The sequence below is a fragment of the Uloborus diversus genome, chromosome 4 (genome assembly GCF_026930045.1).
Source record: "Uloborus diversus isolate 005 chromosome 4, Udiv.v.3.1, whole genome shotgun sequence".
NCBI classification, from domain to species: Eukaryota; Metazoa; Arthropoda; class Arachnida; order Araneae; family Uloboridae; genus Uloborus; species Uloborus diversus.
Genome location: NC_072734.1, coordinates 46,127,257 through 46,151,253, shown reverse-complemented (window position 1 = coordinate 46,151,253; position 23,997 = coordinate 46,127,257). Strand labels below are relative to the sequence as shown.

The 23,997-nt window shown below is 31.6% G+C and overlaps 1 protein-coding gene across 2 annotated transcripts in view; it reads right to left on the bottom strand.

The window, feature by feature from the left end:
* The window catches only part of LOC129220245 (RUS family member 1-like), a 75,450-nt gene that overhangs the window by 17,815 nt on the left and 33,638 nt on the right, over positions 1-23,997 (bottom strand). For both annotated transcript variants that reach the window (XM_054854612.1, XM_054854613.1), the window contains 6 exons: positions 21,393-21,425; positions 18,849-18,954; positions 17,256-17,428; positions 7,844-8,107; positions 7,328-7,407; positions 688-797 (listed from right to left, as the gene is read on the bottom strand). In XM_054854612.1, coding sequence (XP_054710587.1) covers positions 688-797; positions 7,328-7,407; positions 7,844-8,107; positions 17,256-17,428; positions 18,849-18,954; positions 21,393-21,425 — 766 coding nt within the window. The remainder of the gene's footprint in view (positions 1-687; positions 798-7,327; positions 7,408-7,843; positions 8,108-17,255; positions 17,429-18,848; positions 18,955-21,392; positions 21,426-23,997) is intronic.

Sequence of the window (23,997 nt, the reverse complement as noted above, 5' to 3'; positions counted from 1 at the left end):
TTCAAAAATGATGCCACACTTTTATCATAATTATTGCTCTCCCCCCCCCCGGTCATATTTTACAGTATTCCCTCTTCTTGTTACATGTCATGCAATATTGCTCAAGCATGTTCCTGTAAAAAATATGATGCCATGCTTCTTGTTGCTTCCTCCCTCCCTCAAACTGTTCCTATTTTCTGAACCCCCTACACTTTTCAAAGCATTACATGATTTATGGACCATCCCTTAATGTAACTACATGATTTGCACACCAGCATCTCTTAGTGAGAGTTAAACAATCAGGATACGCTCTTTTCAATTCCCAGTAAGGTTGAGGTGAGAATCTTTCCTTTTAATCTCCCCATAACTGTGTTTAAATTCAGCCCTGGCTAAAATAATTAAATGATCAGAAAGTTAATTTTAGGGAGAAAATGTTTCAGTATCAGATACAGCTCTCACTTCTTAGCTATACAATATTACAATGATATTTATTTTAAGAGTATTGCTCAAATGCTTGAAAGATGTGGGGGAAAAAAAAAAAGCTAATTAGCTAAACTTTGTTTACAGTACTCACAAATTATTCATTAAATTTCATTCTTAATCCAAATTTTGATATTGTTCTTTAAATTAAAAATTTACTTAATAGTTCATTCTACATATTTACTTTATTTTTATGTTAAAGTAAACAATCTGTATTTCTAAACTTACTTTACTCAAATGCAGGTTTTCCATTAGATGCTCTACAAAGCAACTTTGATACAATGCTTCCATTTCTGTTTTTACAGATGATTTGTTTCCCAGAGCAATGTTGATGATAGCTTAATAAAAAGAAATCAAACATTAAAACATAAATTGCAATTTATATTTAATAATACATATTTTAGCAAAACAACAATACAACTATCAATATAACAATACAATTACAAGTAAGTCGATGCATTTATCCATCTATATAAGAAAATATGTTAGAGCTTACATCCCTTATTGACCTAGTCAGACTCAAAAGTCTGGAGACTAAAGTCACCTATGACAGCCACAGCATGCAGCTAAAGTAAAATTGTTGGAAATGCATTCTATTATCTCTCCCCTTAATGTTTGGATAGTATGACTCATGTCAAGAAATTCAATTTTGCACACATACTATTTTTCTAAAATCTAATCAAAGTTTGTCAACAAGGTTGAAAACATTGCTTTTGAATACCAACTATGTAACATTAAATTTTGCTAACGTTTTATTAAATTTTTGTCGGGACTTAAGAGATTCTGAAGAAGTGGTATGTGATTTTACAATGGCCAAATTGAAGGTGTATGAATATTACCGGTGTTTAAAAAACAAGCAAGAATTCCTCTCTTAAAATGAGTGCTATGGTCAAAAGATGAGAATTAATGTCATAAGTCACTTGAAGCATATTAAAATACTTCATCAAAATAAGATGCAGCCATTTTTCATCAAGTGAGTGGCCTTAGAAATGTTCCCAAGTCTGTAGCAACAATCTTTCAGAAGGTTGTTGCCTTTGAGATACTAACTTTATATTTTCCTTAACTTGTGAAGGTGCAAATCAACCAGAAAAGGATTCTTATTCATCTTTAAAACACCGGCACCATTCGAACAGCTTCAATCTTGCCTAGTGATGTAAAATACCCGGGTATTTATTTTTAGGGGTAAATACCCACAGGGTATATACCCGGGTAAATACCCAAAATGGGTATTTATTTCAAAAATTTATATTCAACTAAAATACTTTTCTGTCTGTATTTCACTATGTATATATATAATCAACCATATACAAAACAAATTTTTGCCCAAAAATTGTATTTTGATCACATATTTAAAGAATTATTGTGTGAAACAACTTAGCAATCTAATATGATATTCACATTAAATGTGTCGGATATGCCTAATCAATGTCCCCATCTTTCTCTTTTGTTTTTCACTTTTCAAAGCAAAATTTAAAGTTTTACCAGTACAAATACAAAGTGAGTGAGAAACTAACGCCTCCTAAATACTAAATGCCTATTGCATTCTCCCTTTTAACATAGAGCAAAATGATCGCAGTAAGCATATTTTTGGTCTTCTGGCTACTGCCAACTATCGAAGGTTGAAAGCATTAGAAATTAAAAGCTGAGAAAACAATTGATTAACTTCTAAATTTAAATTTTAAAATTAACCAATTAACGTTTTGATTTGAATTGTTTGGATCCATCGTCATAGCAACACAATCCATGTATTGCCGTCAGGTAGTAGCGTTTGTTTGTATACCGGCGAAGAATCACTTTTAAAGAAAATGTGATAGGCATTTAGTATTTAGGAGGCTTTGGACAAACTGATTACAACTCAAAGCCAAAACTAACTAGTAGCATGATATTATGAAAAATCAATGAAACGTTGTGCTAGTGTCATCTATATGACAAAATTAAACTTAAATCCCCCCTTATAAAAAATTAAATTATCCTACCATCCTACTTAAGTTTTAGAGTAGTTCATTCTAAATTCTTACAGTTTTTTTGATGACATTTCATTACGCCTTTAATTAAAGAAATTATAATATATAAATTTTTATGTTTTTAATCTTTCATTTTACAGTTTATGTTTTAAAAAGAAAATCATCACCTTTTGATGCCACCTAAAGTTTTTTTTTGGCAAAATGCGCAATTACTAGGGGATTTACCCTGCCTTAGGATAAATACTCAAAAAAATATTTACCTTCCCACTTGACATCACTAATCGCGTGTATTAAAAATGGTTTGAATAAATTTTCATCATGAAGTACAGGGGAGCAAATGCAAATGAGCAAGGCAACGAAAAACTATTTTGTTTTTTTGCTTATTAATGTGAAACCTGTTTCTATATTTGCCATGTTACCACTTAAACAGCAATAAAATAAATAAATAAATAACATCATAGTCTTAATAACTTCTCAGTAAATTCTTCCAAGCATCCCTCATGCTTCCTTTTTTTTCATTTTGGATATGACTAACCTAGATTGTGATTTTGAAATCCTGAAGTTCATCATTGAATCGCTTATACTTGTCCAATTATGACATTGAAAAGAAAGATTCTTTGGTTCACGATATGTTTCTTCCATAAATTCATCAAGTCTTCCAATAAAAAACATTATAAACTGTGTAACACATATTACATATATATACATACATATAAATGTATTAGCTTTACAAATTATTTCATACTTGGATTTAAAAAAAAAAATTCAGACTCACTTTTTGCATTTTTTTTGTAAAATACCCAGTTTTTGGGTATTTACCCAAGCCTTGGGTAAATACCCAAAAAATATTCACCTACCCACTGGGAATTTACCTAGTCCACATCACTAATCTTGCCATTGTAAAACCACACTCTTTTCTCTTGTCTCTGAAGTCCTTGAAGATGTTTTAATCAAACACTGAGAGTTTAATGGCCCAGCAATGCCCGAGAAAAGTCACGCTTCTAACCTTATTGAAGAGTTTTGACCAGCTTACAAACGAATCGCAAGTGAAGGTAATTGAATCACATAACATGGGCAAGGGTGCCCATATACTGGGAGAGAGGCAAGTGGGGGCTGAAGCCCCCCCCCCCCTTTGAAATTAGAACTTCCTTGCTTTTAGTACTTTTTTCTTTTCAAAAATGTAAAAACATTTCTTTTCCAGCAATTAATGAATAAGTTATTAAAAATGTCAAATTTTAATAACTCTAATCTGTACTGAAATCAGTTTCTATGGGAAAACTATCCTGTTAAACCATGGGGAAAATATCTGAGCCTCCCCCCCCCCTTAAAATTTTGCATATGGGTGCCCTTGGACATGGCTGATATGGACTGTCCATACATTGAGGGGAGAGATAAAATAATGCATTTTGTACAGTTTTTCTTAAACTACAACAAGTTTTGACTGTCATTAAGAACCATAGTCCCCAAACTTTTGGGTTTTACTTCGTACTTAAACATGCAAATGATTCTGAATGCACTAATGTCCAGAAATCTGAATAAATTTTACTTATCCTAATGAATCTTTTATAACTGAGGAGGGGGTTGCTGTGAATATCTTTGCACTTTCCAAAAAAAAAAAAAAAAAAAGCAATAATCAACTTAGAGATTCTTAGACTTTTTTTAAAAAGAGGGTAAAATGTTTATTTACTTAAAATTTTTCAGAAGCATGACATATCATTACTTAGAAAGCAGAAATTTTAGTATTTACTTATGAAAATGTTTCAAGGAAAAACCAGAGGCACAAACTTGAAAACTGCCAAAATTACGAGAAACATTGTTTTAATGAGCTTTTTTTGATGGTACATTAACATTTTTTCTGCACTCAGCAGTGGCGATATAAATAAGAGCGAAAAGTCTGCAAAACAAGGAGAAAATATAAAATATTTTTATAGACAACCTTAAAGGAGCAACATTCTACCTTTCAGATTTTAGACTACCCGTTTGACGAAATTTCTGAGTGTAAATAGCATACACTCAACATTCATCCAACACTCAACATTCATCCAGACATTGGACTCACACTGAAACCCAGACTCCAAGGGCACCCATATGGGGGGCAAGTGGGGGCTCAAGCGAACCCCCCCCCCCCCTTTGACATTAGAACTTCTTTGCTTTTAGTAATTTTTTCTTTGCAAAAATGTAAAACATTTCTTCTCCAGCAATTAATGAATTAGTTATTAAAAATGTCAAATTTTTATAATTCTAATCTGTACTGAAATCAGTTTCTATGGGGAAAATATCCTGCTAAACCACGGGAAAAATTTCTGAGGCCACCCCCCCCCCCTTAAAAATTTTGCATATGGACGCCCTTGCCAGATTCAGACATACAAAGCATTTTATATCAGTAGAGATGCAATTCATGAGCTGCAACCTTTTGATCTGGTTAAAATTTTGTTTTTGCCATTAACATTTTCAGAACTGGTGCGGTTTTCATTATGATATTTTCAAAGTTTGAGGATTCTTAATGCTTCCTGCGCATAAAACATTTTTTTCCCCTACTTGATAAAATTGACTGCCATTCACATTTTGGCAGCTTCTGATAAATTATTTCTATCAATTAAGATTCGCTGTTGTTCTTAAGTACAAGTAATATAAGTTGAATTTCTATATGTCCTCGATTTTTACAAGCATTACAAAATTATTTTTAACTTTTGAATTTGAGTATAAGTTTTTTAGTTTATTTTATTATTATTGGGGGGGGGGGGGGGCATGGGACCGGAGTGTTATTGCAAGATAGTTTTGGTATGGCATTTCAGTAATCAATTTTTTTTTAGTGAAGAGTTTAAACTTCCCAAAACTCTTCCCCCCCAAAAAAGAGTATCTCCCAAATGTTAGGATTATGATTTATTTTTATTTATTTATTTTGGCTTAAATAACTAACAAATAAAAAGATTATATCAAGTTTTGTCTAAAATTTCCACTATCTTCTTTTTTTTTCAAAAATGGAGCAGCCTACATTCAAAATAAACGGCTTATATGTTCAATATAAAGTAGGAGATATAGTACAAAAAACATAAAAATTCCTTAAAATTATTTGACATTCTGAAGTAAAATCTCAACATTTTTGACAATCCTGAAGAAAATGCTACAGTGTGAAAGTACGCAGTAAGTTAACCAAGTTTCATTATTTTAATTTTTGAGAAAAACACAAATATATATATACAGTGGCTCCCAAAAGTCTTCGTATACCTACGACTTTCAATGAAATAGGCCCTTATCCATTGGTTAGACCTAATATTTCGGAATAGGTATTTTATTATAAGATCTATGATCTATTTTTAACAAAACTACATGAAAATTTTTAATCAAACATTAAAACTTAATTTTTTAAAAATCAAAAACAAAAAAGTGCCGGAAATTTTATCTCACAAAAGTCTTCGTACACGTTGAAAAAATGTCAAAAAAAATTAGTAAATAATCTAACTTTTTACTAAGTTATTATTTAAATAGAATATCATGCAGTAGCAACAACACCTTTTAAACGCTTGGGATTAGATTTCATTGTTTTTTCTTTCTTTTTTTGTGCAATTTCTGAGTAAGTGTTCAGCCGCACTTCGAGTCATACTGTTTCTAGTTCGATTTTCATTTCAATGGTGTATTTTCGTAATCTAGCCATCAGATATTTCCAAATATGTTCCATTAAGTTCAAATCTGGCGATTGAGGAGATATTTCTAAGCTTATAAGGACAAATTTTGAGGCACCAAACGCAAACGTGTGCCTTTTATCGTTATCTTGATTAAAAAAAAAGTTGTTTCCGAATACCAAATTTTGGGCTTATAGTTTAAAATTGTTTTTTAAAATATTTAAATGAACAGCATGATTCATTATTTCATCAAAAAATTCAAAATTTCCAAGTCCTGATGCTGAGATGCACCCTCACACAAGAACACTTTCACCGTCCTGATTAACTGATCCAACTAAGTTCTTAAGCTTCAATTCCTCATTTTTTTCTTCCATTTACAATTATACAACAATTTAACCCAAAATGTTGAATTTATTTTCATCTATAAGTAAGACGTTGTTCCAAAACGTTTTGAGCTTATTTATCATTGATTTTACGACGGAAAGCGTAAGCTTGCTGTTTTTCGCACGAACAAGAAAATTTCTGCCGGAATAGGTCCCATTTAATCCAGCTAATCAGAGAACTTGGCGAAAATTTTTAGGTGAAAATTAAACGTAAAATATTTCATTCAATTCTGCAGAAACTTTTTCAGCTCTGAAATGTGTATTTTTAATAATTTTTTTAACTGTAAACCTCCGATCGCGCATTGTTAACTTTGCCAGTTGACCTTTTCTTACCTTGTTTTCGATCCGATTCTTCTCTTTAAAGCATTTTATCAAGCACTGCAATATAGAATGATATAAATCAACCAATTTAGATACACTTCAAACCAATTTACGGCTACTGTGAGGGAAAAAAAATCAAATTTTGAATCGTGTTTGTTGTTTTCTACGTATACCTGCCATTTAAAAATAATAAGCAGAATATTAGAGAATAAATAAACAAAAAATTAAAGGCAAATGACTTTACAGTGTCATTACAATGCAAAAATAATAAAAAAAATACATATGATAATTTTAATTATGAATTTATTCGAAAATATTTCAGTGTACGATGACTTTTGTGGCGCAATATTTCTCTGGCCCTTCGTTTTTCGACAAATTTCAAAAATAAAATGTGGCAATATTTTGAAAAAACTATTGAGTTTTATTCAGAATGGCATAGGAATGGTGTGAAAAAAAAATTGGACTTCAAATTCGAATTCAGTTTTGCGTAATTTTGGTTTTGCTACAAAATTTCTAAGTGTACGAACACTTTTGGGAGCCACTGTATATAAAAAATAAATATTAGAATATAACCTACTTGAATTGTTCTTTTTATTAACACTTAGAAGATAATCACAATCCTTATAAAGTGTCAACAGCTTTTCAACATATTCACATCTATGATGCAAAAAAAGAAAAAAATAATGCCTAAGATACCAAAGTAAGATTTACACACAATTAAGTCACTATGATAAATATATTTTACTAAACTTCAAATTCAAATCATTTTTGTAATTTTGACTAATACACTAAGTTAATAATTTTACAAATACCTTGAACAAAAACTTTTTTATAGTTAAAAATAAGTATGTCAATTTTTATCCTTTAACTTTCATTAAGTAATGTTACAATAAAATACTAAAAAGTAGAGGGAAAAGGATACAAAGTTTGAAAAAGAAATAACTATATAATTTATACCACTATGTGGTCAAAGTTTTAAAAACTAATAATTAATATGCTAAGTAATAATTTATTTTATTAAACTTTATTTTTAAAATATGCAATTGCATTTATCAGACTTTTTAAATTTTTTTTTAAAGCAAAAGAAAATTACCTCTTGTTTTTAATAATATTTTGGAATGAAGTGCCTAAGTTTATGGTAACTTTTTTTGGATGAAAAGAAAAGAAAACATTTTCTCTTTGATTAACTTCATTTACTGATAAGAAATTTCTGTGTGTAATTCCGTCTTCTAGGTAATGTCTGGTAAAAATTTTAAAGCGTGCACTGTTGAATGTTTCCATCACTACAGATCTGACAGCGAAATAATTGGAAGTTAAATGAACAGTAGTCATTGCTCCAAACACAACCCAAGTCAGACTGAAAAAAAATTAATGAATTAATTAAAATTTTAAAGACATACAAAAATTTATTACATATTTTGAAAACAAAATACAATAGACCTTTATTTTATGAGATTTTATTTTATGCAGATTTGATTATACACATGTTTAAGATTTGATGCCTTTATTTTATTTTATGCGAATGAGTTTTGATTTCATGCAGAAGCCTTATTGCAAACAAAAAAAATTATCCCCTTCTTCCAATCCAAACCCCTGTGATTTCTGACAACAGGCAATGAACAGTAATTTGATGCGATAATAAGCGAGTTTGGGTCACTAAAGACTTTTTTTTTGTGAGTTTCTAAAAAGAAAGAGTATTAGAACGAAAACTTATTAGACTCATTTAAGTCAAAGCTCACTGAAGAATAACCTTAAGAAGAGACCTTTTTTTTTCACTCCAAAGTCCCCCGTGCTTACCACTGTTTGTGGTTTAACCAGTTGGATGGGACTCTGAAAACAGCTCTGATTTTTTGATCCAGACGAGGAGCCAAGCAATCTTTGGTCCAGCATCCCCAGAGGTATTGTTTCACTTGGAGGACTTTGTGGCCATGAGCATTCAACGTCCCCCAGTAACCATTAATGAAGACTGGATCTTTGACCAGCTAGCATCGACCATGGGCGGTTTTATGGGGGGGGGGGGGGCGGAGGGGGGCAATGCCCCCCCAGTTTTGGGAGGACTTCATGTAGTAACAACACATCTTCCAAAAATTAAAAAAACATTATTAATTTTTTTTTTTGAATGGTTCAGAAGGGCATGGGTGGATTTATAGGGGGGGCATAGGGGGCAATGCCCCCGAGTTTTGAGAGGACTTTATATAGTAACAACACATCTTCCAAAATCTTAAAACAAAAAAATCATGACTTTTTAATTTTTGAATAGTTAAATGAAAATGAAGAGAAAAGCGAATATCCTTTTCTGATGGGAGAAAAGAAAAGGGGGAAAAAAACGAACATTAAATACAAATAGTACAGCTGTCACTGGGGTGCTGAAAATGTATCTAAATTCACTATTTTGGACTGAAAATAATTTGGGCAAGTATATGAATGAAAATATAGGTTAAGCAAGCTATACATTAAGCTGCAACACTTATAATAATTGACGATTATTTTAACAAATTAGAACCTAAAGCAAAGGGGAAAAAACTCCCCGCCCCCCTCATTCCCACTAACAGAACTACTCGTTATGATTTGTGTCCACATTTCAAATATATTTTTGCATAATATTTATGTTCTTAGTAGATTAAGTGGCCTTTTGAGAAATTCTAAAAAACATAGTTTTTTTTCCCTTCTCTCTCTCTTTTTTAAAGAGAAAAGAAGAGAGAATAAACAGTACCGCAAACTGAATAAATTTCAGTTATCTGAGTGTTCTGATTAAATGAATCTTTTTACTTAGAGGGAGAGTACAATTTTATTAACTTTATAAATACTGTTTAAAAAGTAAAGTAAGTCATAATCATCTAAGTCTAAGTGAGTCAGTCCTTGTCATTATTGAAATCTAAATGACTGAGTCATCACAAGTTTTGGAAAAATTTGCTGACATTTTATAAAAGTCTATAAAAACCTAACAAAGATTGGTAAAATCGTAAAAATCCTTTAGCTGTAAAAACTGACGAATTTTTCGTAAAAATTACAAAAAATCAAGCATAAATTTACAGGCAAGAGTGAATTTCAAACAGGGCAGAATTTGCCTATAAGATAAACAAGCTATTGCTTAGGGCCCCTGCTTTGAAGTGGGTCCCTAACTCCCCCCAAAAAAAATCATGATTCGTTCCTTAAAAATGGATATTGCGTGAAAAAACTAATTTCATTTTTAAGTGCTTGAAAACCTTGAATATTTGGAAACGTGTGGCTACAAACCTTAAATTTTAACATTTCTAACAAATGGTAGAGGGGGGAGGAATGCCAAAATATGTCAAATTCAGCTCCTTGCCTTGTATTAAAAATGTAAAAATCATGGTCCTCACATTTGAAACATATTATTTGAAATAAATTCTTGTGACTCACATGTTTCATATCTTGCTATTTATTCAATTCCGAATGCAGTATTTTTTAAATTCTTTTGTATTGATTGCTTTTATTTTACTTCTGCATATTGTCTATCTGTTTAGCACGGAAAAAAATACACACTACTTCTATTTCTTTTCGTTTTCTGCCCCACTTGCAACTGAAGAAAAGTTGTTGTCATGAGAAATCTATGGTTTCTTTTTTCTTTTAAATTTAAAATAGCTATTTCTCACAAAGTTAGAACAGGACTGTAAAAATTTACAATCAAGTACAAAAATATCAGAGACTGGAAAGTACAAAAGAAGTGTGTTAAATAATTTTATCCATTCTAGAGTCCTTGAAAATAATTAGATCCTAAGCAAAGTAGGCTCCAATTGCTTCTACTGCATATTGTTAATCTGTTTAGCCAGGGGAAAAAAATGATACACTAACTCTATTCCTTTTCGTTTTCTGCACTACTTATAATTAAAAGAAGTTTGTTGTAATGAGAATTCTATAGTTTATTTTTTCTTTCAATGCGACTGTTCTGATTTATGGCTGTTTCTTACAAAGTTTGAACAACACTGTACAACTGTATAATCTAGTTATCAATTTCTATGTCTATCCAATTAACCTTTATAAGGCTTTAAAATGCAGAATTTTATATCCATTTTACAAAATTTCCTCCGAGAGAAAAACCCCCGGCCCTCTAAAATTGGATATATTTTATTTCTCACTCAAAAGGGAGCCCTGCGTCTCTCTCTTGATACCAGCTCCCTCTCTTAAGGTCAATTCAAAAAGGACAGCATGAAAACACACATTAATGGAAACGACACACAAAAAAATAAAGCATGGACTTATGCATCACAGGAAACAGACAAAAACATGGGAGTGGGGGGGGGGCAATAAAAATGCTGCTAAAAAAAATCCTGCCCCCCAGGAACTCAGTCCTAAATCCGCCTATGGGATCGACCCCAGGACCCCCCCCCCTTCCAGTCTCAAGTTCAATACCTTACCGATCAGGCCACCACGGCCGTCTTTAAGAAGAAACAAAGGGGTCGAAATCGTTGAAGATATTAACATCAATGACACAATCAAAAACTTTCACACTGAAAGTTTTGAAATGTTCTGACAAATAATCTTTTTAAAAGTCCCTGATTTTTCCCTGAGTGATAAAGTTCCCTGACTTTTCCCGTATTTCCCTGATCTGTCGCCACCGTGTAGAAGTTCTACAAATGCATATTTAGAGGTTTCATTTCAAAAATTGTTCAGGGGAAAGTCTTCATATCATAATAGATCCTCTAAAACTTTGTTTCTATGGCCTCGAGCCCGAAATTTTCCCAGAGAAGTGACCTTGACTTCAGTATCCCCTCCCCCCTTCCCCAACTCATTTAAAAGCACCTAAGATTAGGACCTGAATTTAACAACAAAAAAAATCTGGATAGCTGCAGAGTTCATCCTTTCTCCAACATTATTAAAATTGCCTAAAGTCTAGTTTTTAGGACTTTAAATTCGAAAAATTTAAGGAAAAGAGTTACCGAATTCCGTCCCTTCTCCTTTTGTTATTAAAGATGGCTCACAATAAAGTGTTTAGGTTTTTAATTTCGAAAACTTTCTGGGGGAGAATGGCTTAACTCCAACTATTTCCCTAATATCATAAAATATGTCTTCGAATGTTGCAGTCATTAATTTCAAATAAGTTTCTTGCTAAAGCAACCGATCGCCCGCTCATCAAAAATATATCCTCTAAAATTGTTTTAGGATCTCAATTTCTTCTTTCTCTCCCAGCATCATTAAAGTTTTTCAAAATTTTCAATTTATAACTTTAATTTTGAAAAGGGAGGGGGAGAGTTGCCTAACTAATCCCTTTCTCTAACATCATCAAAGATGACCGTTACTTCGAGTTAAATCGCCTTAAATAGCCTAAAATTGCATTTCTAAAGCATCAATTTTGGCAAATTTCTGGGGTGCACCGGCAAATCCTCCCCCCCTCTTTTGAACATCAGCATAGGAAAATTGAAAAAGAAACTCATCCCTTAATTTTCAAACTGGGAAAGGTGCACAAAATTTTCACTTATCCCCCGGACGCTGCTACGCCTCTGAGGAAGAAGAGAAGGGGGTAGGGGTATATGATATTGGTACAATTCGAATATGTGAAGGGTGTGGGAAGGCGTAATCTCTAAGTTTGGCCTAGGGGCATAAATAGACGTTAATCCGGCCCTGCATATTTATCTATCATCAGAATGAAGTTTTTTATTAAATCTGTGGAACCTTAATTTATGCAGCCTTTTCATGGAACAAAAAACAAGGGTCAACTGTAACAAATTTTATACAAAGAAAAGTATCAAACTACAGTTCATTGCAAATGAAATGAATGTTCAAAAAAATTTGCATAAGCACATCTGCATTAGTTATTTGAAATCAAACAATTTGAATTTAAAACTTGTATAAATTCCTAGCTTGAGCATATTTATTAAATAAGAAGTAGCAAGAAATAGAACTATACTGAATTGAGCAAAATATGGTACAGCTGCATCCATGATATTTCCATTATTTTGAGTGCATTTCACGAAATTTAGCTTCAAAACAACTGAAAACTTCAACACCGTCACAAATTGGTTTCTCAAAAAATCTCATTACTATGACATTCGGACAAAAGTGCCCTCACTAAGAACATGGACAGGGGTCTGGCCAGAGGATATTTGGGTCCATTAACGGACCCTTCACAAAAATCCGATCAACCAAAACGGACCTTTCACAAAATCCCGGTCAAACAAAACGGACCTTTCACGAAATCCCGATCAAACAAGATCGGATCTGTCAAATTGTTTATTGAAAGAGCAAATCTGAAAGCAAAATAACGCATATTTCTCTGTATAAACCGATAATTTTTGGAACCTTTTTTTAAGTCAAATTAGAGGGATCAGCTTATACAAAATCGGCTAATTTTGAAAAAAAAAAAAAAAGGCACTCTTGGAATGCTCCTGCACGCGATAAATAATTGCTACTGCCAAATAAATATAATGGTTGTTTGTTTTATCACAGCTAATTAGCAGCGGTGTTTTTGTAAACTTTTCTGAAAAGTCACTGGTAAGCACTTTTCTCCGCTCATGATTTAATAAACAATAATAATATCTGCGAAATGAACTTAGAACTGCAAAGGGATAGTAAGGGTAAGGAAAAAATATGATCGCTTCAGATAGTGTTACCAACTTCAAAATTATCCCCACTTAGCGTCTGGCGTTGAACCTTTATAAATGACTTGATTAGAAAATATTCTCATCATTTTGCCAGCTTGTCAATATTTGCGTTTTTATGGTGCGGTGCGATGTTTAATTGTTATTTTGGGAGAAAATTATATGGGTTTTGATTTTTCGATGCTAACAAGGATGACTTTGAATAAACTCTTTTAATTACCGTTTTTTTTTTCTTTAGATGTCTACATTTTGAAAAATGCAATCTTTTAACATCCGATATGAGAATCATATTTTGTTCTTTTTTCAAGCTAACTTCGCTTTATTAGGATTCAAATAAATGAAAAGTCTCTTTATTTCTGTTAGAACTCTCATTTCAAGTTTTTAAAGCAAAATTCCATTTTCTGTTATGAGTCAAAAATTAAAATGCTAAATAGATGATTTATTTTATTTTATTTTTTGGGTCAACTGTGTCCACAGATATTAATGATATGTTTATCATAGGACTCTAAAATGCAATTTTAAAATAATTTTATCAAAAATATTTCTTTTACTAGCCGTTTTTATACTTTTGATGCCTTCACTTTGAGAATTGCGATCTCTTTGCATCCGCTATGGGAATCCGATTTTTCGAATTTTTAATGACTATTACGCTTTGTTAAGAGGTAAACAATTGAAATATCTTTTTATTTTTGTTAAAATCACGGAATTTATAAGTTTTAAACGAAATTCTGTGCTTTTTAAGAGTTGAATGCTGAACCCTATTCTGAATTTTATTTTATTTAGTTATATTTTTGTTACAATTATTTTAAGTACTGTACAGAAATATATCTAGTATAATTTAACATAATGTAGAATGGTAGATAAATATTGAAATGTAGAATGGTAGATAAATATTGATACTTGAAAGAGCGATGCCCCCCCTCCCCCCACCAAATATCAGAAAAAAAACCCCAGAATGATTTTCTCGACGTAGAAGAGGAAAACACTCAACTTTAAGTTTAATTGATGCAGTTTGTGCCATCTCTAAATTCTAAAATTTCGTTTTAACAAAAAAAAAAAAAAAATTTTTTTTGTGAAATTTTTTTATTTTTCAAAAAATTAATTCATTTTTCACAAAATTATTTGATTTTTCACAAAAAACGAACCCTGTGAAAAATCCTGGACAGACCCCTGATGGATATATTTTCAATAAGGTCACAGTTTGAGAAAATTTGCAAGCTTACCCATTGCATTGATATTGTATTAACCTTTCACTAATGTTGAACTTTGTACATCTTTTTATTCAAGTTTGAAAGAGTCTTAAAAGTAGCAAAATTGTCAATACTCTTGATAAAATTTAATTAAAAAAAATATTTTGGTAAATAAAAACTATTTTACATAAAATATTGTATTCTTTTTCCTAAACCATCAAGTATACAAGAACCTCCGATAAAATTACTCAGGGTTTGTGCAGTTTTCAGGAAAAAAATTCTAAGGAGCCAAGGAGCCCTACATTTTTTTTTTAGAATTACTGTAAAATTAACCACACAGCGTGTGCAATAGCATGTTTATCTGCACTTTGAATAAGAATACACCAATCTAATTTTCTTACAATAATGCAGTAATTAAAACAACTGTACTTTTGTCATGTCAAAGTCAATTGTACTATTTTTTCACATCTGATAAAAATTAGAAAACAAATCTAATATGTTTTATTCTAACAATGACAAATATTCAGTAATTACAATGTATTGTTCAATGGTTTTACAGACTTGTTTTATGAGTGAAAAACAGATTACAGAGCCTCCAAATACTAATTAATAATTGTATTATTACACCTGCATGGAGTTTCAACATAAGTAGATTAAAGACATACTTTAGATTTTTTTTTATTATTACTTTTTTTTTTTTTTTGACACATGGCTTACGTTCGACAAGCTCAAACGGTAGTGACCGGTTGAATGATCACGTGACAGCTAGTGACGTCATAAATGCCAAAGCATTGGAGGTGACGTCATTATTTTAACCGGCGAGCTACTGGTCGCTCATCGAACACAACCTAGATGAATTTACAAATTATTACAAATAATAACTTCATGATCCAATTAACAAAAATATTTATCAAGATAAAAAATAAACCAATTTAAATTAGTTTGGGTTAAAATAACTAAAGTTTCAAAATACTTAAAATATTTGCAAGAAGACCTTAAGAACCAGAATTTACAGAAAGACCTTAAGAACTGATGCAAAGGTATTAAACAGCTTTAAAAGCATACTTGCACACTTTGTATTCAAAAGAATATTTCCAACATGGAAAATGGAGGGAAAAAAATAATTACAATTTAAAATATTACACTAGTACGCATGTTTTCTTTCCCTACCATCTTCCATTTTATCATTAGAAAGAATTTCGTTAAAAAACGTTTTGTAGACTCAATGTAATACTATGAGAAGTATGTTCCAACGACACAATTGTTTAGTTCATTATTAACCAATTGGTACATTTTCAAGAGTCCTAATTTTGTGTGAACACTCATTGAATTTTATGAAATTTAATTTTAAAAAAGTTACTAATATTTCAAACAAAAAATATAATAAATTTAACTGAAATGTGGAAACAAAATAGAATTCTCTAACTAGTTGATATGAGATTTGGCTAGGTTCAAGTTTTGGGCCTCAGCATTTTGTGAGGGCATGTTTTGTGTGAAAGATCCATAAATAGAACTAATTTCCTTTTTAACAATCCCCCCCTGAAGAACGACTTGCTCGAGTAATAGGGTTTTGATGGTATGGCAAGCCTAAAGTACTTTTATATAAATATCTGCTCAACACAGATTTTGTTTTCCCTGATTGTACAAAAAAGGAATATATTTATCTGAAATTCATGCAGAATATAATGTCCACAATATTCCTTACACATCATTTGCTTCTGAAAAAAAAAAGTGGAAATATATTTTATAATTCATATTAGTGATGCATGAAAAGTAATTTTAAAGGAAAAAACCAATTAATTGTGTCGAATGGAGCAAAAATTAACTTTAAACTGCCAGACTGATCTAAAAGCTTTCATTAGCCTGCAAAAAGAGAAAGAACTAATTCATCTAAAGTAATTAGCTTTACAATACAAATTTTCTATTTTAATGCTTTACACTTTTAAGCAAATAATTTTAAAATACTGTACTTAGCTTTTGAGCAGAGTAATACTTGAAGACTGAAATTGGAAAATGCATTAAGTGCCTTCCCCGCCCTTGTCAAAATGAAATAAATGCTAAGCATTTCACTGTGGTAAACGATTTATGTGCTGATTCACCCCCCCCCCCTAAAAGTAGTTAAAATAACATTGATAGGGTCCGCCAGTGGAGCAAGTGTTTGCGCCTGTGCCGTGGAGAACGCAGTAAGTGCCACTGAAGGTTTTTGAAGGTTTCTTGGATCTTGGTTGGTCCAAGTTCTAATGCAAAAAAAATGGAAAAATGAAGTAAGTGCCACAATTCACCTGGAATTTTATTTTTGATGCCCTGTAAAATTTGTTATTTGGAACTTACTGCGTTTTTCATTTTTTATTTTCAATTTTCCACTTATTATTTTTCAATGTTTCCCCCCCCCCTCCCCCCTATTATTGCTATATAAGGAAAAAAAATTATGCAGTACATTTGCTTCATTTTCAAAAAAAAAAAAGGTGGGGGGGGGGCAGTCAATTGAGCCAGGGTTTTTCGCTATGTATGAAGAATTGTGTTAAATATATTTTAAAGCTTATTGCAGCATTTACATGGTATTGAACTTTTGGTTTAGAGTGTGCCTTCAGTCATAACCGCAGAACAAAAAGAACCAACTGTTCTGTCAAAATTGTCAATTTAAAATGTAGTCAAATAATGTTGAACATTTTGTTCAAACTTAGAAATTTATTTACTAATCTGATATGGATAAGGAAATCAGTTTTGATGTGAGGAGAAAAGAAAAGTTACTTACAATAAACTTTTAGTAACAATTGGAATCATTACTAAGCTGAACGCTAAAGCTAAGAGGTTTACTAATGTTTCTTGACTTCCATCTTTAGCAGACACATCAGCCATGTTATTATGCCGTGCCTGGTGTTGAGTTAATGCAGCTCTTGTTGAACCTCCAGCAACACCGACTATTGACTGCAAATATATTTCATTCAATTAGAAATAACATTAATAAGAAGGAAGTTAACAAGTAAGCGGGCTGATCATGGGTAACCATATTGAGTCCTCTTAAGATTAAGCAAATCATTTAGTGAAATCCTGAAGTCTCTAAGTGGTCTAGCTGCTGAGACATAAGCAGAAGCAGGCCTCAAATTTTTCCGTGACAATCAGGTCAAGTATAATAAAGTAAGAACTGAGGTTTGTTTACATTTACGTCACTTCCCTTTGATACGTTGCTAGGAAATTCAACATAATATTCCTCACGGGTTTGCTTACAGATCGGTATTTTATTGACATTTTTTTTAATTTTTGTACAAATTAAGGAATACGGTAGCAAAAGTACAGATTCGGTCAACTCAGCATAGCCTGTTTCATGATGTCATCCTTTTGATTGATATGAACGTAGCTTCCCTATTCAATGTAAACTAATTCAAGTAAAGGAAGGATCATAGTCAACACCAAAAAAAATTTTAACTCATGTTTTTTTAAAAAAACAGACCAGTACATGTCACACTGACAAGTTTTTTGTCCTAAAAACTGACAAGAAAGGGATTTGTTTCCACATTCAACAGATCCATTTCATGTAGGTCAGTCTGTGATTTAAAACATTACAATTGCAGGGACTATTTTATTTCTCTGGCAAGAACAGGGTCCTATTTCATAAGGGGTTTGTGAAGTGTCTTTTGCTTATAGGTTTGAGCACCTTGGTTGTAATTTATTCAAACCTTTGGAGATTCACAACATTCCCATTAGGTGCTAGTTGAATTTTGCTTCAGCTAGATTTTTTTAAAGACTTCTGTTAGGAAATTAGTACAATAGACCCCTGGTCGCAGTGCTTGCCTGGATTGAGCCCCCCTTCCTTTCATTTCATTGGGACAGGTTTCATTGTTTATATAGGATTGCTCATCCCCAAGGGTGATGGTGCATGCCCTTATATACTTCTGAGCCCTCCCCCTTAAAAACAAGAATCCCTCTAAAAATTTCAATAATGCAGTTTTCCCCCCTGAAAATTTGGAAAAACTGAAGATTTGACTGTGATTGTATTTACTGCAAAGTATTTTTATGTCTGAAATAATTTTAGTTTATGTATAATATATTTTTTTTTTCTTTCAATTTATGAGCACACCGCATAAAAGAACTCATTTTTTTATTCAGAAAATTATATTTTACTAAAACTTTGGCATTTTAATTAAGCAAATAGTGATCACTCTCAGAATCTGGTCAACGTTGTGAGGAACCCTAGAGTTCTGTGGAACTCAGGTTGGGGACCTCTGGTTTATAAGATACCCAAGAGTTATCTTGAGAACAACAGCATGATGAAAAATAAATCAGAGACTGATAAGGGAGAAAAATTCATTTTTGGCTTATTAAAAAACATAAATTTTAATAGACTTACTTTGAATATTCCGGAAACAGAAATTATAACTGTAAAGTGATGCGGAAAATATTGAGATGATATATCCATCAACATTGCAATATCATTCAGAATATCAGCAAATAATCTGTTAATAAATTAACAAAGTTTATTTGTAAACATCTCCTCCACAATATCTATTCTAATATTAGCAAAAGCAAATTACAAACAAGAAGTTCTGTCTAGAACTAGACGAGCCTACTTTCCTGTATACCCATACTACTTTCTAGTACCTGATCAATATTCTCAAAAATAGCTAAAATCGAAAAATTTTTCAAACATATTTCTTTTAATATTTTAAGCTGATTTCTAGGAATAAAATATTCCTTACTTTTTCTAAAAAAAACGAACAAATAAAATAGCAGCACCTTTTAAACAAAGCAGCTAATACACTTCATTCCATTAAAAAAAAAAAATCTTTACCAGCTTTCAAAACGAAAAATAATAATAATAAGTTCATTAAAATAAATACATCATATAAAAAAAAAATCGTTTCTTTTTCCTCTGTTGCCAAAAATTAATTTTTTAAACGAATTAATGCACTTACCAAAATAAATAAAAACAATAAAATGTCAACTTAAAGAAATAATTTTCATTGTCAAAAAAAAAAAAAAAAAATCTGCGCATATTTTTAACATAAATGACTTTGAGTTTATTCGCTGAAAACTGAATACCTAAATTAAAACTTTAGCGTGAAAATAAAAACAAGTCATATAAACAATAATTATTTCACAGTTAAAACCACAGCAGCGTAGTCAGAGTCGGAGTCAATCTCATTTTCGGATAAAAGAGTTGGAGTCGAATATCCAAGAATCGGAGTCAGTCATTTGTCCTCCGTGTATAAATGTTTGCCAAAGCTACGAAGTCAGAGCCGAAGTCGGGGAGTCGGAGTTCGATTAATTGTCGGGCACAGGAGTCAGAGTCGGAGTCAGGTGCCTCTAAATTCTCGGAGCCGAGTCGGGAGTAGGTCGTCAAGAGCTATTTCCAACAAAGTTTGTTTGAAGTAAATCCGCCTTTAAGTTCGGAATCTATAATGACTTTCAGTTTCCCCTTAGGCGCTAATGTTAAGAGATTTGAACTGTTCAAAATTGAATGAAAACTTGCTCAAATCAAAAAGATATTTTCGATACATGTATTTCATCAAAAGCTTTTACCTACAAAGTTTGTTTGGAGTCACTTCGCTTCTAAGTTCAAGATTTAGTTTTGATTTGAATTTCCCCGTAAGCGCTAATGTTAAGTTTTTTTGAACTGTTCAAAATTGAACGAAAAATTGTTCAAATCAAAAAATGAATGGGGGAATGAGATGGGAATGAGATGTCCTTGCTGAGATCTTTCTAACAAAAAAAAATTTGTTCGAATCGGACTATTCATTCAAAAGTTATTAGGGGGGGGGGGGGGGGGGACAGACAGACAGACATTTTCCCCCATCTCATTACCCTACTTTCCAATTTTTAATTTTTCAATATTTATCTAACTATTTTATTTATTTTTGACTTTTTTTTGTTTTTTGGGATATTTTCAAGATGTATTAAGCATTCTTTCATGCTTTTTTCTTCTTTCTCCTGATTTTTACTGGGAAAGTAGGCTAAAAAACTGTGTGTAAAGTATAACAATAAATTTTCAAGCAAATACATGTGCTCAGTAAGTTACATAACTGCCTTACCTTAAACATTCGAATTGAACCGAACCATTGTTTTGGTCACTCCTCTGGTCAAGTGCTAATTCTGTATTAGCTACCAGTTTGTTTAGGCTTCCTTAAGAGGTTTTCCACCTCCAGCTCAGTCACTCCTATGCCGGGCTGATGAGTGCTAATAAGCATGAAACTGCAGTCCTCGGCTGGAATTGACTGAGGTGGTGGTGTGTATTTCACGCGAATACATATACGTTTAGATGCCTAAAATTGAAGAAAAGTTAGTTGAAGTTTATTGGTAATGCTACTTTGTAGCAACAAGTTTTATGCAGATTCTTGAGAATCTTAAAGTTAAATTATATTAACAGGAAATTTCAAAGTAAAAATGCAAAATGCAAAATAAAAATCCTTTTACAAGTTACAGCAAATCAGAATTAAAAGATTGAAAAAAAAAAGAATTTAAATATTTTCAGTTTGTAGGGCTTAGATCAGCAAGTAAACTCTCTTAAGAATCAGATTTTTAATTTTTATTTGTACTCATTTATTTGTTAGATTGTGGTGTGTTTAAGGTATCAATAGCAGATGCAGTTACTGTGGCAGATGCAGTTACTGTGCCAGATGGCAGATGCAGTTACTGTGCCAGGTGGCAGGTGCAGTTACTGTGCGAGATGGCAGATGCAGTTACTGTGCCAGATGGCAGATTCAGTTACTGTGCCAGACTACTAGAAATTCTTTGCATATAAGTAGGAGAGAAAATTATAATAAAAAATACAAACATTTTCATTAAAATAAAAAATATACTAGTTCTTATTTATAAATAAACAGAATTTTAAGAACAATTTCATTTATTGAGAAAATGAAATGGAGTAAAAGCGTTGAAGTAGCTTTATTCTCACCTCCATTTTTTGCAGTCACAATCTAGTTTTGTCCTGAAAAACAAATAATGTATGTTTTTATTATTACTATTTCTTATAATAACTCACTGAAAATAAGCTACAATATTAGCTTTTTGAAAAATCACTCTGTTTGAATGTTTTACTTAAAAAAAAATTAAAAAAAAAACATTTTTGTTGTTTCAAAATACAAAATTTGAGAATAGAATATGTATAAGAAATTCAAAATGTCTCACTTAATTTTCTAAGGTACAATAATTTTAGCAAACAAAGATATTTCTAGATTTTTTCACTCTTTATGACAGAACTAAAAAAAAGAAAAAAAAGAAGTAATTACATAAGCAATTGCTGTATCCTCAAAGTAAGAAAACCGTATATTCATACAACAGTTTGTTGCTTTTCCATGAATTTTTAAAATGTGTCAAGGACTTTTCGGACACCCTTATAATGAGAAACAGAGCATCGATTGACAACATCCAAATAACATTGCATCAAAACTCATTCCATGAATACTTCTTCTACTGACAGTACCAGTTACGTTTTTCTTCTTTTTTCTGAATAATTATTACCTCATATTCTTAGCTTTATTATCTTTATTTATTAGTGTTTCAAGGGTAAGAAAAAAGACATACTGGCACTTCCTTGGTATTTTTAATTTCTTCATTATTTACAGTCAATTTTCTCAAATTTGTACAGCTCAAGCCAAGAAATTGGAATTTTTGAATTTTGTAAATTTCAGGTCAGATTTGTTCACACATTTTGGAACGTTGCATTATCACTCTATTATTAAAAAAAAAATCTTATGAGAATCAAAAAGGTGCAATACCTAATATCTAATGAGAAAGACATTTTAAATGTTAAAAATTAATGTGTGTGGGTGTGCTTTATTTTTACTCGACTGCATGTGCATGACGCAAATGACGGTAATGTGTTTATGAGTCTATGTATGTATGTATGTTTGTCCCTAAGTAGCGGGGCCCATTCCTTTTTGATTAATCAAGGAACCCCCTAAAATTTGAATGGGTCCCAACTGTTGATCCTTCTATTTTGCTTTAGAATTTATGATTTGCTTATGTGTGTATTGATTATAAAACTATTTCAATGGTGTAGTTATTCAGTAGTAATTAATAACATTTAACACTACTGGGCTTATATATTTTTCTTTCTTTCTTTCTTTTTTTTTTTTTTTGGTTTTTACGCAGTCAGGTTTTTTGTTTTCATTTAATAATTATTTTTTATTTAAAATTCTTTTTAAAATTTTTAGGCAGTTCTTGTTTACTTGAGGCTTCTGCTATAATGAGGTTCTACTGTTTCACTATATAGTAATATAGTTTAAGACATATAATGTGCATTTGTAAAAAAAAAATATATATATATAAATATTGAAAAGAAGGTTTTAAATGACAGATTAACGCTTTGAGGCACAGAGCAAAAAATTACTGGGAAAGATCAAGTAGGTTCTGTTGGAAAACAATAGGTCAGTTGACAGAAAAAAAAATACTCAGCTAAGTGGCTTTAAATGGAACCACATGTGCCTCAAATGTTTAATAGAATGCACACTAAAAGCAAGTATAATGAAACCTGTCATATGGCTACTGTAATGCATAACATAAACACAATTATAATTTTTAATTCAAATTTTCCTTAGATAAGTTGAGCCTTTAAACAGAATTCAATATTATTGGTGGTCTGCTGGTTTGGGACAATAGAAACTGATTTGTACCATCTTGAAATCAAATTCTGAACAGTGCAGGGCAGGACCAGTGACTATTTGCAGTAAACTGTGCCGTTTTATGCCATTTACACGAGTTTTTACTATTCTTTTTTGTGTATTTTTGTAGCGGTTTTGTGCATTTAGATTTTGGTAAATTTATGTTGGATGCACAATGAGTTAAACGTTTCAAATATTACTTTTATGTTAACTATCTAAAGTCAATGAAGCATAAAAATTTTATGAAAAAGTATAAGGGCAAAACTGCTTTTAAGTTTATGTAGAAGCATATTTTGAGCTAAACTTTAAGTGCAGCAATTGTATTATCTGCGGCCCAGCATACTTTTATACCTGTTGAAAGAAAGAACTAGCTTTCTTTTAGAATTTCTTATTCTGCCTTAAAACGAACATTAAAATAAAAATCGGATTCTTTTTTTTTTCCTTTTATATAAAAAACATTTCTAATGTCATTTCCATCTTACATTCACATTTAGTATTTAATGGTAAACTTCATTGTGTACAAGTTGAATCTTAAGCAATATTTAGACATTTGCAGAGTTTAGGCCAAGAAATTTGGGAAGGTTGACTATTTATGTCAGAAAATATATAAAAACTATAGATTCTGAGGTGGCTACATTAGCAGCCCACAGGGGGTTGGTAAACACCTTCACTACCCTCAAGTATACCACCTTCAGCAGTGAACCTCAAGAGCTTTGCTCTCTTCTTGCTGCCCGCGGCAACTTCAGTTAGTAAAATGCGTCTTACTTAACCTATTTTCCCTCTAACCAGGTGAAAATGGGGGTGAATTGGGTGAAAAAAAAATTGCAGAAAATTGGCATTTTAATTAGTATGTCTGCTAATTAAAATCATACAAAGATAAAACCAGGCCATCCAGGA